Raw genomic sequence first — 17,893 nt, forward strand, 5'->3', positions numbered from 1 at the left:
GAGATGAGAACTCACGAGTATTTGTGCAAGCATTGCATTGGATTCTTATTTATTTAGTTTAGATCAGGGGTCTCCAAGTCCAGTCCTTATTGTTTATTAGTGTAATGCATCTGATTGTAATTAACTTGTAACAATATAATGGTCCAGGGAATAGCCATAGTATTCCAAATACCATAACTGCTTTAGCGTTGTTACTCTCACTTCTTCTTCTTCTTCTTCTTCTTCTTCTTCTTTCAGCTCTTCCCGTTAGGAGTTGCCACAGCGGATCATCTTTTTCCATATTACTCTCACTGCACCACTCGGAGTATTTATATCACTGTATCTGAGTGTGAATCACAGCAGCAGATGATCGGAAAGAGAATTATTGGTATACAGCTTCAAGTACACGCTGTCTCAGCCACTGCAAAACGTTTTAAAGCCTTTTCTGTACGGACCTCGCGGTTCAGAAACAGTTTCATCCCAAGAACTTTAAATGCATTCAATCAATTGCACCTTGTAGAACTGTTTGTACTTATAAGTACAATCACCCCACTGTAAACTTGCACTACAGTTATAATATTGCACAACCTGAGCCACTTTATAAAGCGTATTTACATATGATGACGATATCATTTTTAAGGTGAAATGCAGCAAAATATGTTTATTAAATTATACAGATAAAACTTTAACTTCATTTAAATAATCTATATTCTTCACTGGGAGTGTCGTGAAGGATAGAATAATTAAACATGTACTACGAAGATATTTCAGTGTTCTTTAAACGTTTTGAAGAATTGGCGCTAAGCTTACAGATGGCTTAACTTCTATTACAGAGCTGATTGTATGGCGATCGGTTACTTGGGGAAAGAAAAGCACTGACTGCAGTGAAGGCTACACCAATATATATTGTAATAACTGGTAGTTGAGTTATTAAACTTCCCGGAGTTGAACTTTGCTGCTAACTTCCCCTAAGCAATTTGCTAGCGGGATGTTAGTACCTACACACAGCTGTACCTATTAAGTAGGTGAACACTCGTGTCCCATACACCGCATGACCCTGAGTATCTCCGTAAATAATTGCATAGATGGAATATCTAGCAAGACACAGCTCTGTCCTTTTTTACCTCTTTAATAGAGCAGAGAGTCAAAAACAAAGCTTAATACATGCAAGGCCATCGCCAAAGTCATTCATCAACACATCTTTCTCCATAACGGTAACTGTTACACTTTTATATAACTGCGCTGCAAATGAACCAAACTCACCCAAACTAACTTGAACATAAACACATATAACATCTCTAATGCAAAAGATATCGACTGCCTTGCTTAAATAACACAAAAAGTAAACTCTAAAGAAATACCCATAATGCACCATGCTGTTAGCGCTGACTGACGGGTCATTACAATATTGAATATAAAACAGAAAGATAAAATAACAACACAGCTAAAAACACAGCGACAAATTTCGGCAAAAGTTAAATGCTTGTGTCATGCGCACGAGACGGCTATGCAGTGTCTGCAACGGACGAGGCCATCCACCATGCATAAGCTACCCCAATGACGGGCGCACGAAGGAGCCACCGATTCTTCCTCTGCCCAGTGCCAACACAATCCTAGAGCCGCCCCTGACTGCTGCAATAAATTATTTCATCGAAGTGAAACACATGTTTAATAACGTGCTTTAACTCCTATCATCATGAAAATGATATCACGTATACATCTCAGTATTTGAGTTATTCAGAGAGCTGTAATATCACGAATGTAATGGATTCTGTGTCCAATTGGAGGAAGAGAGCCAGTTTAAGAAGCAAGTAGTGATTCACACACATAGAGCACATAGAAGATCAAATACAAAACAAAGCATTTAACGTGCTACTTTAATTACGATGTGATTTGAGAAACTGGTTAATTAAACAATTTTAAGGTGAAGTTTATGATGTTCTGCTTTAATGACAAAATAAACTACATGATTAAAGTGGAAATGTCGAGATTGAAGTTGACATTTCGTGCTTTTTCCCCACTGTGTGCCTTTTTCTCTGTACCCTAATAAGCTTTCATATGACACTCAGACGGTGGGCTACAACTCGGCTTTTCACGGCGACTTTGATATGTGACTTCTTTTTATTTCCGCACTGTGCGATTTTGAGGCATAATTCTGGGAGGATTGGGGCGTTACATAAAGCGCGTGCACAAGCGTTAGATTTCACGCTGATGGGGATTTATGTAGAGAAAGAACGTGGAAGTTGGAGTACACACAGTTTCCTGCATCTGGATTTTTCTGTGCGTAAGCACATTTCAGCTTTTGTGCTTACGCCATGTTATAGTGCGAGTTCTACGCACGGCGTTATACATGAGGCCCCTGGAGAGCTACTGTGGCTGAAGGTTTTCATTCTAACCCTTTTCTTAATTAGTGGCCAGATTTTGCTGCTAATTAACTCTTTGCCTTAATTTTAATTGATGCGCAACTTAAGACTCAGGCCCCGTAATTATTTCTTTTTTCCTTAATTAGCAGCCAAACAATATTAAGACAAAATGAGCTAACACATAAACAACAACCTGCATCCATCACATAATAACTGAAAATAAAGAAAGGTGAAGGCCTCAATAATGTTGATCTGCTCAGCTCCACAAAACATTTTGACAGTGCTCTTCAAAAGAAAATCAACAATTTTGTAAATGTCTACCATGGCAGAATGAGCGCCATGGAATTAAATAACAAGTTTCTTGAGCAACAAGAATTGGCTTCAAATTAAGAAACTGAATGAAGGTTGGAATTTGAGGCCCCAACTTAGTTGGTCAACTCTTGGCTCACTTCACAACAAATTTATTTTTAGGTGGCGTTTAAGGAAAAAAGAATCAATTCAGCAGTCAGAGCCTCAAGAAAAGTCAATTAAGACAAAGGGAAATAGTTAATTAGCAGCAAAACTGGTCACTAATTAAAAAAAGAGTTAGAATGAAAACCTGCAGCCACGATAGCTCTCCAGGATTGGAGTTGGAGATCCCTGGTTTAGAAGTTGGTGATTGTGTTTTTAATTTTTGTTAAAAATTTTAATTTTTAATTAAAAAGATTGTTTATTGATGTGGTGGTTGCTCATCCCTGTATATCCGTGTTTCCCAAACTCGGTCCTGGGGGCCCACTGTGGCTGCAGGTTTTTGTTCCAACACCTGATAACACTGATCTCATTTAATTCGCTGGTATTATTTTTCTTTTATTCTACATTCAGAAAAGCACAGCAGTATGATTTTTACATTTATAAGACATTTCAAAATATTTCTGATTTTGCTATAGATCTAAATGCTTAACTCTCTTTTATTGATTTCATTATACTTTACCCTTTCTCTGTGCAGTTTTTCCCCTTCATTGTATCTTATTAATGACAATTTAAAATGAGCAGAGCAGACACACTGGCAAACAACACTGAATAATCAAAGGCTTCAACTACTTTAGCGTCAGACCCACTAATTAGTAAATAATGGATTAATTAAACAATTAGAACACCTTGAAAAGTAGGAAGAAAATCAAGATGAAAATACTGTTAAAAAGAAAAAAAAATACATTATTCCTATATAACTGCTTGGTACATTTAAATTTTTTAAATTTTTTTTTAGCAAACTTAGTTTTCTAATTTATATATTGTTCCCTAAACACAGATCTTGGGAAATATCAGTACACTTAATTAGGGAGTCCAATTAAAAACAGAAGTTGGTTGGAACAAAAACCTGCAGCCACAGGGGGTCCCCAGGACCGAGTTTGGGACATACTTCTGTATATAAAAGAACCTGTGCTTAGCGTACTTCGGAGTTTAGTTAATTTTGGGTCCCAGTTTCCCTTCCCTTACTGGGTGGCGTGGTCAGTTAGTAATTTCTTCGGTATTGAGTGGGGTGGAGTTTAGGAGAGTTGGGCATTTAGGTGCCCCCTGCTGGTGAAAGAAAAAAATGTATATATTGAGCCCTCCACCCAACATCCTTACATTTGTGCAAAATTTACTGTTAACAAGCTACCAACTGTGTTTTCATGTTCTTGATGGACTCGCTGATGCTAATTTGAATAAAAATCACTGGTCTACAAAAAATATTTTTTGTTTGCTACTGGGAAATTCAGACCAGCTCTCTATTAAGTTTTTTACACTGATTTCATATATGAAATCAGAATTAAGCTAGCACATCAGATTTTTGAGATACAGATCATTGTCGTTTTGACACTTTGGAATATCAATATAATAATATCGACACAATATCTAGAGTTTGGACTATGTCCCACCAAAATTGTTTGAATGTGTTTATTCTGAAAACAAACCAGAAGACAATACCAGAGACACTTTAAAACATGTTTATGTCAATTTACCTGAATATAAAAGTGAGGTCAGTGTGCTCAAAATTGTCTGAGGCAATTGCTTTTGTGTTTGTACTGCACATTCGTCTCTCTTTGCATGAACCAACAGTAGTCACCCTTCATGCTCAGAGTAAATTTTCCCTGATTTCAGTTTTACATCACCTTTGTATCTTGATGAAATCTTTCCCCATTCACATCTCTGACATTGCTTATACTGGTAGAAAAAAGTCGAGGTGAGAATATAAAAAATGCATCTTCAGTGACATTATGGCTCCCATAAGCTGATACGCATTCAGCAGGCTCTCCACAAGCTCAGCATAATTCTCTGTTCTGTGACTGGGACGAAAATTCTGGACAACCTGCACAAATGAGGGAGATGATTCAGTTGGCTTCAGTTTCCTTTTGAACTCTTCGTCAAGCATCAGTTCACGGATTTCAGGGACAACTAAAACACTTTCCTTAATTTTGGCTTCACTTTTCTTGAGACCAAAGTTATTTCTTAAGTGCTGAAACTCATCACCTTTACTGTCCAGTCACCTCAAGACCCACATCATAACTAAAAATGGGAGCTGCGGTTTTCAGATTTGGAGTGCGTGACTTTGTGAAAGAATCCCAGTAGCAAAATGCTTGTTGACCAGTGTAACAAATACAAGTAACTCCCAAACACTAAGCTGCTACTAAAAAAAAAAAAAACCTACTAAAGGGAAAAAAGTTTTAACAATTCCCACACAGCTCCTTAGCGGCAACCAAAAAAATACAGCAGATGGGATCAAAATATATCTTTTAATTAACTCTCATACCACAGAACAAAAAACTCTCAGCAGTTCCTGTTAATGTTGTAAGAATGACATCAGTACGTCTGTCTCCTCAAACTGTACACAAACCTTTAAGAATATCTCAGTCATACAGGCTATACTAAAATACTGTACTGGCAAAATAAAATGGCCACTTTGGAACTTAAGAGTTTTACATACGATTTTGTGTTTTAAAGAGGCAAACTAAGTGTGCTGTGGAATTCTGACATAATAAATAAACCTGTTTGATCCATAATTTTTGACATCAGCAAGGCACTCAAGCGTGTTGGTGTAGCGGACAACAGAATTATTTTGAGACTCAGTCATCTGTTTAAGACAGTCAAAGGTCTCCTCCGAGCATCTGAGGTGGTCTACAAAGAGAAATAAAAGAAGCTGCAAAGTAAAATCAACACTAATGGAACCTTATTCCAGATCTGATATCTCAAAAACTCACCACTGCCATATATCACGGCATTTGAAAAACTGGTTAAGGAGACAAGCAATATTTTAAACAATGAACTTCAGATCACAAACAGGAAAGACTACGTTTCTTGTGAAACGGTATGCACATTGAAATTTGCCTATATTACACATCACTAATGCTAAAACACCATTATCTGTTTGACCTGTAACCATTCTGTAAACAAATTTTACACTATTCAATTAAATGATATTTCAGTAGCTAAGTTACTTATTTTGTCTGTGTGTTACTTGCTATATGTGGCATGGTTAAATCTAGCATTTATTAATTTATTTTTAATTTGATATATTTGTGCTAGAGTTTATTCTAGTCATTTCTGTTTGTGCTGTCTTCACATTATGTACGGAATTGTTTTTTTAGCAAGAATGGTAGCAAATGCTTTTCATTGTATCATTAGGTATAATGACAATAAATTGAACTAAATTGAAAACTTTAGCTCTTAAAGTTCCAAGCTCATATATACTGTGTATGTGTATGAATTGTATTTATGTGTATGTAAAATGGGGTGCCAATCAGGCTAATATATTGAATTTCTGAATACATAAAATTTAAAGTCTTAATATATAAAGTTAAAGTTTAAATTGTCACGCATGTGCAACAAGGGAGGCGTTGTAGTTGCTCCTGCTGTGCGCTCCTGCAACCATTCTGTAAACAAATTTTACACTATTCAATTAAATGATATTTCAGTAGCTAAGTTACTTATTTTGTCTGGGTGTTACTTGCTTTATGTGGCATGGTTAAATCTAGCAGTTATAAATTTATTTTTAATTTGATATATTTGCATATTTGTGATAGAGTTTATTCTAGTCATTTGTGTTTGTGCTGTCTTCATATTATGTACGGAATTGTTTTTTAGCAAGAATGGTAGCAAATGCTTTTCATTGTATCAATAAATTCTAAATTGAAAACTTTAGCTCTTGCTCATATATACTGTGTATGTGTATGAATTGTATTTATGTGTATGTAAAATGGGGTGCCAATCAGGCAAATATATTGAATTTCTGAATATATAAAATTTAAAGTCTTAATATGTAAAGTTAAAGTTTAAAGTACCACTACCACGGGGATGGGAGAGGGCGCTGTCGCTGATGGTTTCTTCTCTTTTCCAACATCACAGAAAAGACACCCAGCGAGGGCACTCAACACTGACTGTGACATCCTGAATAATCCCCACCCCTTCCAGACAGGACACTCCTGAGGTAGACTAAGCAAGATTTGTGTCCTTGTCCACCCTTTTTATTTTCTGATGTCAATATTAAATGGGGATTACCGGTGTTGTTACCCCAACAATTCTAGCAGTTCCAAACTAGTTCCTTATCACAAATCATAAAATATATGTCATTTTTGATTGTACAAAGTCAAATTCTAAACATATAAAGTACTTTATATAAAGTCAAAGCCTGAATACACAAAGTCTGAAAATATAGAGTCAGTGTCTGAAAAAAGTACTTTCTAAATACATAAAGTCAAAGTATATATAAACATAACTTTCTGAAATTTCCTTAATCAAATTCAGTAGGCATCACTTGTGTGTGGTTGCATTTGTTGCCCCTTTTTTGATTACAATATGTAACAGATTAATCTGTATGCTAATGACATTTAGCTGGGATTATTAATCAAACGTAAAGCAGTTTCTCCCAAAATATATATTAGTAGATAGGCCCTCAAAATATAATTTGCAAATGAAGCTTAAATGATTTAATGTTGTACATGCGGAGGTGAAAGTGGAGTGCCTCCCCAGTGAGATTTTAGAGCTAAAAATTGTTGACACTTTAAAACACTGTTAGAAAGAGGCAGTAACTTGGATCTGTTTTCTTAATGGTGTACCCAGGGTATAGTTTACTTATCCCTTATATTAGCACCTCTCGTAAGTTCTCTTAGAAGGAAGAAAATAAAGCAATAAATAAATAAATGATACACCACACTGGACCTGCAGTGTCAGGACTGTAATTTCTATTCCCAGAAGCATCTGAAAATGTAAAGAAAAATGGATTAAAAAGGAAAAGAATACATACATAAACTTGTAAAGTATGAATTACCATTTTAAATAACTTACTGCAGGTCTGCTTAGTCCCATTTAGGGTAAATGAGAGGAAATTGTTGATGGAGATATCAGAACAATTTGCTTGAAATACAGTCATTTCCTGGCCAACTGAACCATTTACAAAGCCAAAATCTGTACAGCACATGTTGGCTACTGGAATGCAGAGAAGCTGCAGTAGGCTCTCTCCATGTTTAAAGTAGATGTGGTCAGTTTCATTCCATGCCATGCAGAACATGTTTCCAGATCCATTTGATTTTATATGAATTGATGATGAACATGGTAAACCAGCAGTGATTACTACTTGTCCACCTTGATTAGAAATGATCAAGTTACAAGATCCTTCTCCAATTGTCAGCTGAAGAGAGCAGATAGAAGTGTCTACACAGAATGCAAATCCCTCTTCAGAAAGCACTGAAACAATTAAAGCACATGATGTACGACTTCCTTATTGTTATTGTTATCAGGTTCATGCTTCATGATAAAACACTTAAATACTCATTTCAGAAACAAACTCAGGTTAACATGGTCACTAAACTGATAACTTCTGTCCAAATAGAACAAATTCTTACTACATAAACTACGTGGAATTGGGAGGAAGTAGGTACAGTATTATTCTTCTAAACCCATTAATACGTTTCAAATGGACTCTATGTGCTAAATGAAAATCTTTGCTCAGCCCACATGTCAAAAAATAATCAGATTCCACTTTTATGTTTTCCAAATATGCTAACCGGTTTTGCCAGAGTATTTTAAATATTTACCTGCATTCAGTTTGATTCTCTCCTTTGAACAAATGCCATTGTTTATGTTTTTACAAGGTCCAAATATTAAGGATCTTGTCAAATGACATACTACATTATATTCCTTCATAGGGACACCAACACTATCTTCAAAACCTGGCCATTATCCTGATTGCACTGTTCTTACTCCAATAGAGGTCTTAGTGGTGATATTAACAACCCACTCAGCAAGGGTCTGATTGAGGTGCCTAAGGGGTTACTTAGGGGCTTGGGACAGAAGAGTACAGATAAATGTGCACCAACAAAAGCGAGCCATGACAAATTGTAACAAGATTAATGTCACTGTGCTCTGTACAATAATTATTGTATAAATCCACTCACATGTACAGGCCAGGCCAAAGTTAGCACACAGGGGCTCTCAGCATTTAGAACTGCTAGGCAAGCAAATGAAGAGAGAAGGTACAACTACAAAAATGGGCATTGTACTACTTCTGTATGTTAGAGATGAAATGGAATCCTCTCCTTCCATTGTTTGGAACCTAAGTAAGGGCCTACACATGGAGAAGACAGTATAAAAAGACTTGGACAGCAGCCAAACACTTTGAAGCCGACGGATGGATGGGTGATATCGTCATCCGTCCTGAAAAGCCTTCCAGTGCAGCAACGAAAAATGGCAGACTGTATAGATCAAGATCCCACTTTGGTATTTGTCTTACTATGGCTTCCCGTCTGTAATGCCGCGTAAATTGTCAGTTAAGAAAGCTAAGTTATTTTATAGTTACAGTAATCCCTCCTCGATCGTGGGGGTTGCGTTCCAGACCCCCCCGCGATAGGTTATGGTTATTTTTATATATTTTAAGCCCTTATAAACTCTCCCACACTGTTTATAAATATTCCCCGCTCAGTTATATAGCATAATCCCTTTGTATTCTCTTAGATATTAGGTAAAATTCATTGAAATTATGTATGTAAACACACTGTTTATATACAGTAAAACCTAAATATTATTTTAAAGATATCGAGTGTCTCCGATATCACATATGTTACAGGCATTACGATAGCAATTACCAGCAATAAATACGTACAATGCGAGAAAAATAGTATACAGTAAATGTGTGTACAGTGACCCTAAATGTACGTACATGTACTTAGTACTGTAGGTAGAAAATTATGGTTACTCACCAACAATGACACGATGACTTGTCCGATAATGATGAGTTTAATTTTACTGCACAACAAAGGAGAGCGTTACAGCCCTTCTAAAGGAGCCACTTCAGGCAACTGTGTAGCTGTTTATATACAGTTAAACCCGCCGTGACACGATGACTTGATAGACAGGCCACCAGCAATAAATACGTACAATGCAAGAAAAATAGTATACAGTAAATGTGTGTACAGTGACCCTAAATGTACGTACATGTACTTAGTACCGTAGGTAGAAAATTAATTATGTTAAAGGAGCCACTTCAGGCAACTGTGTAGCACCGCCGTTGTTCTTCTTCAATCCAAATCCCTAAAGCAGATTCCATCCAGATTACTGCCTTATTACATCCAATTACAACTCGTTTTGCACCCTGGTTAAAAGGACACTGCGGCCGTAGATCTTATATTCCTTTCCTACTTTTTAAATAAAAAGAATCGTAGCCTCATTGATGCTCTAATGGCATCCTACAGCGGTGTAGCTTTTCCCTTCCTTCAACAAATCCAAAACGTTTACCTTTTCGGCAATCGTTAACATCTGCTGTTGGCGCTTGGGCACAGACCCTGAAGCAGTAGCAGGAGCAGATCGTTTTGGAGCCTTAATGGAATCTGCTTTTATCAAAGATCCCCTTATGTTGATTCACATACGGTGAAAGGCCATTGGATAGTGGAGTTTTAGAGCATTCCAGTGATGTATAGTTGTCTACGATTGGTCATTCATATAACTTGCGTAAAAGGCAGCAAAAAAACTTGAGTGTGTAACAGCTCTTCTTTGTGAACCATTACACAAAAAATACTTCTTCAAAAATGAAAATAAACAGTTGAGGAAGTTCTGGAAAACTCATAGACTGCTAGTCGTATGGAATGAGTTAGATTCTGATCACAGTTTTGACTCTATTGAGAAATACTTGCTTGATGAAGTACTCCATGCTGTGCTTGATTTGTAAGTACCCCTTATAGTATATGTTTGAAGCTTCACAGTGTGCAGTTTTACAATTCAAGCATCATAGGTCTTAATTATCAAACCCAGATGCCGTCTGCTGCAAATTCTCCCAATGTTAGTTTTCTGAGCGGTGTTCTTTCAATTTTAACTTTGAGTACTGGCAGCACTTCTTAGCATACTGTTAAGAAAGGTCTTGCTGTACTTGTGCCTCTTGAAGACTCACATGAGGACCAACCTTCAATCAAATGTCACTGTATCATGCCATTCACAACACTGGGTCATGAGCACATGGAAAGATAAAGCTGTTACTGCTGTTAACTTGTTCAAGGTATAATCCCTGACCATGGACCCCTCTCTACTGAAGAGATTGACAGCGTTATGAAATATTTTTTGTTATCCCACTTATAATTGGAATTGGTTTCCCCCCCACCCCCACATGCAGAAACCAGTATAATTACAAATTGGAAATAAAATTAAAGGACAGACATTTTGGGGAGGTACAAGCAAGGACTTGGTGAAGTCAGTGTGACCAGAGATGAGATAAAAAATCTTGTACAGCTCTGATGGTGGCTGGGCGGCAAATTATACTCTGAACAAGTCAAATGTGCTTGCAACCCAGCAACGGTCACTTGTGACACCAAAGTTTCTGAGAATCACTGGTTTAGGTGTATGTCGTGTATCTTCCTAACTCTGTTGCCATGTCCAGGGCTGCCAAGAAAACATTGTCCCAACCCCGTTACCCAGCACCAGAAGAAACTGTTATGAATACATATGTACTCTGCTTATTTAGTTTATTCCAGATGTGAAATGAAAGAAAAAAGCAACAATATTAAAATATATATATATTAAACAAAAACACACTAAACATTTGTGGGGCAACTTTTACAGCAGGTGGAAGAAAATGTGTGAATTGCACAAAACACAATATTTCTCTGTGTCTCATTGCAAACAGATTGTTTCAAGGACTGCCATGAAATAAAAATTGATTTGTGACAGATGTGTACCAGTAAGAGTAATGATTTGTTACTGACAGGTACCAGCAAGAGTGAAAGGGAAGATCTACAGGACGGTAGTGAAACCAGCTTCGCTATATGGGTTTTAGACGGTGGCACTGACCAAAAAACAGGAGACAGAGATGTGGCATAGTTGAAGATGTGAAGATTTGCATTGAGTGTGACGAGGATGGACAGGATTAGAAATCAGTACATTAGAGCTAGGGTTGCTCAGGTTGGGAGACAAAGTCAGAGAGGCGAGACTGCGTTAGTTTGGAAAGGTGTAGAGGAGAGATGCTGGGTATTTTAGGAAAAGAATAATAAGGATAGAGCTGCCAGGGAAGAGGAAAAGAGGAAGGCCTACGAGAAGGTTTATGGATGTGGTGAAAGAGGACATGCAGGTGATGGGTGCAACAGAACAAGATGTACAGGACAGGAAGATATGGAACAAGATGATTCACTGTGGTAAGCAACCAGAAGAAGACTTTAAATGCCAGAGACTAAATGTTTACAAGAATGAGGATACCTTGTGCCAAACAGTATAACTTTGCAATACTATGGGATATGACATTTAAACTTAGTACAATGATTGCCAACACATTGGGGAAGAAAAGAAAATTGATTTCAGGGTTTATGTGCATCATAAAATTAGTTATATACCTTATAATCCAGTTTTCTGGAGAGAAATCACTAAGCACTGCATTGCTTTTATCCATCCATTATCCAACCCGCTATATCCTAACTACAGGGTCACGTGGGTCAGCTGGAGCCAATCCCAGCCAACACAAGAAACAAACCCCGGGCAGGGCACCAGCCCACTGCAGGGCGCGCACACACACACACCAAGCACACACTAGGGACAATTTAGTATTGCCAATGCACCTAACCTGCATGTCTTTGGACTGTGGGAGGAAACACACGCAAACTCCACGCAGGGAGGACCCAGGAAGCAAACCTGGGTCTCCTAACTGCGAGGCAGCAGCACTACCCACTGCACCACCATGCCACCCACATTGCTTTTATGTTTAATTTAATTGATATTGGTATAAACAAAGTTTTTTAATCATAATAGCACTTTCTTTAAAAAAAATTGGAGTGTTATACTCAATAACCCTCAGCCATTCGCAGTTCCTCTATTGTATAAACAGAATAATAGTTTTTAATTTTTGGGTGTGTAATTTAGTCACAATAATACTAAAAAACCCTAGTGCATAAGGAGTTAAACTTTGGAATGTCCTGGGCCTAGATATCGGATACTATGACCTCATTTTTTATTTTTAGAACAATCAATTTACAACGCCTATCTGTTCCATGGATTTTGACAAGAGACTGATGAGAGACTGAGCAACCCGTAAGATTGTAGCTTAAACAGAAATGCCATGTGTACCTGGGCCTTAACTTACCAAGCATCTCTGAATTACTCCTAGGAATTGCACTGAAAGTCTGACTAGGATAAATATTCATCCTCCTTCAGATTGAGACATGAGAAAGAGTTAGAAAGTATTCTACTCTCAGTCCTTGGGTGAAGTAGGAAATCACATCTCACAATGAATAATATTAAGATTGTACAAAACCCCTTGCCACAAATTAACACTCACGATGACATTTCCAAAGTGCCATAGAGGGATGACAAAATAAGGGGAGATGCAACTTGTGTGTGTATTTGGTGTTTTGGTTGTGTTCGTCAGGTAAATTTGAATATGCACTGTAAACAAGGCGCTTTATAGCGCCCGACCCGGCATAGAATAGGCAGAGGCACGTGTTCACACTCACAAATATTTATTTTTCTTCAGCTGTGTGACACGTCTTCCCCGTGCCACACAGCCCAAACACAGTCCAAAGCACAAACACAAAGAAGCCAAACACAAACCCACACTTTCCTGCTCCACCACTCCTCCCAGGCAACCTCGTCCTCTTCCTCCCGATTCTGGCCTCGATTGCTGGGAGGCAGGCCCTTTTATGCCCCACCCGGAAGTGATCCAGGTGCCTGACCAGCTGGTCTTAATTGCACCTCCGGGTGGGGCTGATAAACCGTCCAGTGTGGTGGCTGGATCTCTGCAGCACCCCCTAGCGGCCACCCCATCTCCCAACCGGGCTGCTGTGGTGGACTCCATGTCCCATGGAGCCACGGGGGAGATTGAGGAGGAATCCAGTGCCAGGAGACTGCCCCAAGCGCCCGGGGAGGTATTGCAAAGTCCATGATGGCTCCCCGGGGCGTATGCATCAGAGGCGCCCCGCCGGGCATGGGACCCGGCTGTCCGTCACATGGCCCCTCCCTCAGATGAGGCTTGTGGGGCTCATCGGCCACCCCCTGAGGGCCGGTCTTCTCCAGGATGGGGAGTCGGCATTCCTGGTTCCGCTGGCTGCCTGTAAAACAGAATAAACAGGTCTGGGGCGTTGCCCGATGTCCCTCGGGACAAGCCCGCCAGACATGGCCACCGCGCCACAGTCATAACACCGCCACTCCCTCCAGTACGGCCCCTCTGCATGCGGAAGCAGGCAGGGAACATCTGCCCTTCGCCTCCGAGGAGGGCTTGTGACAGTTCCGCCCCTCTGCAGTGCAGCCCTCCTTCGCTCCAAGCCGTCAGGCATACACTGCTCTATGTACGGGTTTCCGTTTCCTCTTCCGGTTCCCCTTTTCCTTTGGGTCGCACTGGCGGTCTGAGTCCCCTATGAGAAAAGGAGGGACCCCGCACCGCCTCGCGCCCTTTGGACTGCCGCAAGACTGGCGCTAGCGGTCGGGCGGGTTGTTTGGCAGCCGGTTTCCACCTGCTGCCTCCCCGCGACGCCGTCCGCCTTGCTGTCAGTCATCACAGCAGCCTCTCGTGTGGTGGGCGGGTCCGCCTGACAGGCAGTACTAAGCAACACTGCTGCCGTCGCGTCCCGCCCCCTTTTCTCTGCGGTGCCGGCTTCACTTACCTGCACCGCTCTGTCCTGCCGGTGGGAGGCTGGCCACCCGCCGCCGAAGCCATTCAGCCAGGGCCCGACGGGATACCGAGCTTCTTCTCCAGCCCCTCCTTCGCCTCCGACAGGACCTGAAAACTTGTAAAGGGACTGTAGGGCGAGGACAACGGACTTCACCTCCCCTACAGCCCAAGAAACATTAATAGTGGCGGCGGCGGTGGATTTGGGCTCTCCGTGTCGCCCTCCGCCGACCAAGCGTGCCAAGAAGACCCTGTGGATCCCCACAGGCCCCTTCGGTAGTCTGGAGGAGAGGGAAGGGCGTCCGTCATCCCCGCCTGCCGATCCTCCTCGGCGGGTGATTGACACACGTCCCCGTTTACCTGTTTCTGGAGCCGCTCCTGCCCCACTTGCAGGGCGCGCTGGGAAGCTTCGTCCGGGCTCTCCTCCGCCAGCCGCTGGCTCAAGCCGCGAGGAAGACACAGCTCCGCCTCGCTCACCCCGAGCTGGCTCCGCTGTCATGCCATGGACACTCGTCCCCTGCCCGCACGGTGCCGCCCCTCGGCGTCCAGGAGGTAGGATGACCGCAGGCGGAAAAACATACCCGCAACTCGTCACCTACCTCCGGTTGCAACCCGTGCGGCGGACTAGCGTGGCGGCGTCTGCCAGTTGGCCTCTGTGTCCGCCCGGCTTTTTTCTTCCCCATGACAAAAGGCGCCTGCAGCAGCTCCTCGGCGGCTTCGGTTGGGGAGTCCCGCTGACTTGCGTGTGCCTGCTTGCCCCTGCCGTGTGCGCGCTTCGCTGTACGCGTGTGCTGGCTTGCGGCTCCTGCGGCGTGTGCGCGCTTCAGTGCGCTGTGCTGTGCAGTCCTGCCCGACTGCTTGCCTGTAGCTGCGTCGGAGCGCGCTCTCCGGACGCCGCTGAGCCGAGAACCGTGCCTCCGCTGTTGCGCTCGCTATGCCGGGTCAGCAAGAGTAAAACGCAGGTTCCGACCCAAATGGACGGGCCGGGATCCGCACGACTACGCCAGTGTAAACAAGGCGCTTTATAGCGCCCGACCCGGCATAGAATAGGCAGAGGCACGTGTTCACACTCACAAATATTTATTTTTCTTCAGCTGTGTGACACGCCTTCCCCGTGCCACACAGCCCAAACACAGTCCAAAGCACAAACACAAAGAAGCCAAACACAAACCCACACTTTCCTGCTCCACCACTCCTCCCAGGCAACCTCGTCCTCTTCCTCCCGATTCTGGCCTCGATTGCTGGGAGGCAGGCCCTTTTATGCCCCACCCGGAAGTGATCCAGGTGCCTGACCAGCTGGTCTTAATTGCACCTCCGGGTGGGGCTGATAAACCGTCCAGTGTGGTGGCTGGATCTCTGCAGCACCCCCTAGCGGCCACCCCATCTCCCAACCGGGCTGCTGTGGTGGACTCCATGTCCCATGGAGCCACGGGGGAGATTGAGGAGGAATCCAGTGCCAGGGAGACTGCCCCAAGCGCCTGGGAGGTATTGCAAAGTCCATGATGGCTCCCCCGGGACGATGCATCAGAGGCGTCCCGGCCGGGCATGGGACCCGGCTGTCCGTCACAGCACACTGGGATTAAGTGATTTGCCTGCCCTTTTCAAAGTAATACAATAAATAAGATTAACCTGAGTGGTATCTGTCTCTCTTCCATCTTGATGTTTGTTACAATAATAACCCTGCAGATCCAGAAGCATCCAAATCATGATATGTGCATCTTAAATTCCCGCTGCAACAGTCAGTAACTAAATATGAACAAATATTGCATTTAATCTTCTTGCAAAGGGTTGTACATAATAAGGTGCTATAGATTGCACAGTATGATTATTCTTTGATTTACATGCTTCTCCCCTCCATATTTTTTTGTGGTGCTATAAATTGCACAATGCAATGACCAGCAATCATTACTAAAGCAAATGATAATCAATTAAACTCAGATAATGAGGAACAGCCCTTCAGGGATGTTTCCTTAACAATGTCAAGACAGCCCTGTCACAAAGTTTTATTAATCAATGTTAATAAAATGGCGTTGGGAGAAGACAGAAAAAATAATTGACTTATCTCAAACAAAATAAAGACAAAACAAAAAATAAAATTTCATGGATGGATTTAGGATCTCAATAAACCATTATAACTAAGTCATCAACTCAAAATATTTCCTAAAAGGAGTTAAAACTATAATAAACAAAAGGATACTCAAAACATTATTTCCGTACATTTGTCACATGCCCTTTCTCAATGCTCTTTTGTCATCCTGTGTTTAATTGTTTATTACACTGTCTGTATCATTGGTTTTATTTTGGACAAATTTCCCAAAACATTCTTTACTGTACTACAGAACATAATAGTAATCTTTTGTTTAATTTCTGAAAATACTGTCTTTTTATCCTGTTTAATCATTCAAAATTTGTGATTTTTGAAATTTGTAAAACCTCCCTCCACAGAGTGGTAACCACAATAAACTGTTATTACAGATTGAGATGCCTTCTTTAAGGAAGGGCAGGGGGAGATGGTTTTTGAAGGGCGCTATCTCCCCCTCATATTCCCACAGGGCTGTATGGGAATTACTATTTGTCAGCACAGCCCTATTGGGTTCCGTGTTTGCTGCCAGGGGGAGCTGTGGGAGCTGCAGAGCCCTACTTTGGGCTTCCACCACACCTGGGAGTAACTCCAGACCTCTCTAATGAGCCACCTGGAATGCTCCTGGGTGCGACTTAAAAATGAGCCAACTGCCTCACAGACAAGGCCAGAGTCAGGCGGAAGAGGTAATAAGCATGCTTGTGGAGGCAGAAAGACAGACAGACAGACAGACAGACAGACAGACAGACAGAGAAAGAGATGTGCTTTTGTACTGTGCTGCAAAGGTGGGAAATGAGACCAAAGAGTTTCACACAGCTGAATGTTAATGTTTGTGTTAACGTTTGTGTTACTGCACTTGTGTCTGTCGTGTTGAGTGTTTGGGGAGCTTTGTGACCACTGGCGGTTCACAATATGTAATATATGCCTCGTTCATGGTATATATGTAATGTACAGAATAACAAATATTTATGAGGAATAGCAAATAAGTCTAAACAAATTATCAGGGAAGACAGATTCATTAGTTAATATTTTTTCTGATTTTCTCCTGCTCTCAGTTTCCTTTATTTCCAAGAAAAAAATTAAGTTTCATTAAAAAATCCACGCACTAAACAAACAGCTAACCATTAATTGTCAAAGACACTATAAGACAAATAAATTCTGCACATCATCTTCACATTCACTCTCGACTCTTCATTATAGATTACAACTTTTATGCCTATTAGCTACTTTTAAAAAGCTTTTTCCTCATGCATAATTTACTTTTACTGTTATTGCATGCAAAATCAACCACATGCTGTCATTTGTGACTTTTAATGATATTTTAAATGGTGAAATAGGATTCACACACTGAGTCTATAAATATGTCGAGCCAATTAATTGAGT

At 41.1% G+C, this 17,893-nt stretch overlaps 1 protein-coding gene across 3 annotated transcripts in view; it reads right to left on the bottom strand.

Annotated features, from left to right (window-relative positions):
* Positions 1–17,893, bottom strand: part of LOC120521783 (adhesion G-protein coupled receptor G4-like) — a 31,500-nt gene that overhangs the window by 11,560 nt on the left and 2,047 nt on the right. For 2 of the 3 annotated variants that reach the window (XM_039743144.1, XM_039743146.1), the window contains exons 3-4: positions 7,518–8,042; positions 5,348–5,477 (exon numbers count right to left, since the gene is read on the bottom strand). In XM_039743144.1, coding sequence (XP_039599078.1) covers positions 5,348–5,477; positions 7,518–8,042 — 655 coding nt within the window. The remainder of the gene's footprint in view (positions 1–5,347; positions 5,478–7,517; positions 8,043–17,893) is intronic. The other variant, XM_039743145.1, reaches the window with a different exon arrangement.

This window comes from Polypterus senegalus, unplaced genomic scaffold (genome assembly GCF_016835505.1).
Source record: "Polypterus senegalus isolate Bchr_013 unplaced genomic scaffold, ASM1683550v1 scaffold_520, whole genome shotgun sequence".
NCBI classification, from domain to species: Eukaryota; Metazoa; Chordata; class Cladistia; order Polypteriformes; family Polypteridae; genus Polypterus; species Polypterus senegalus.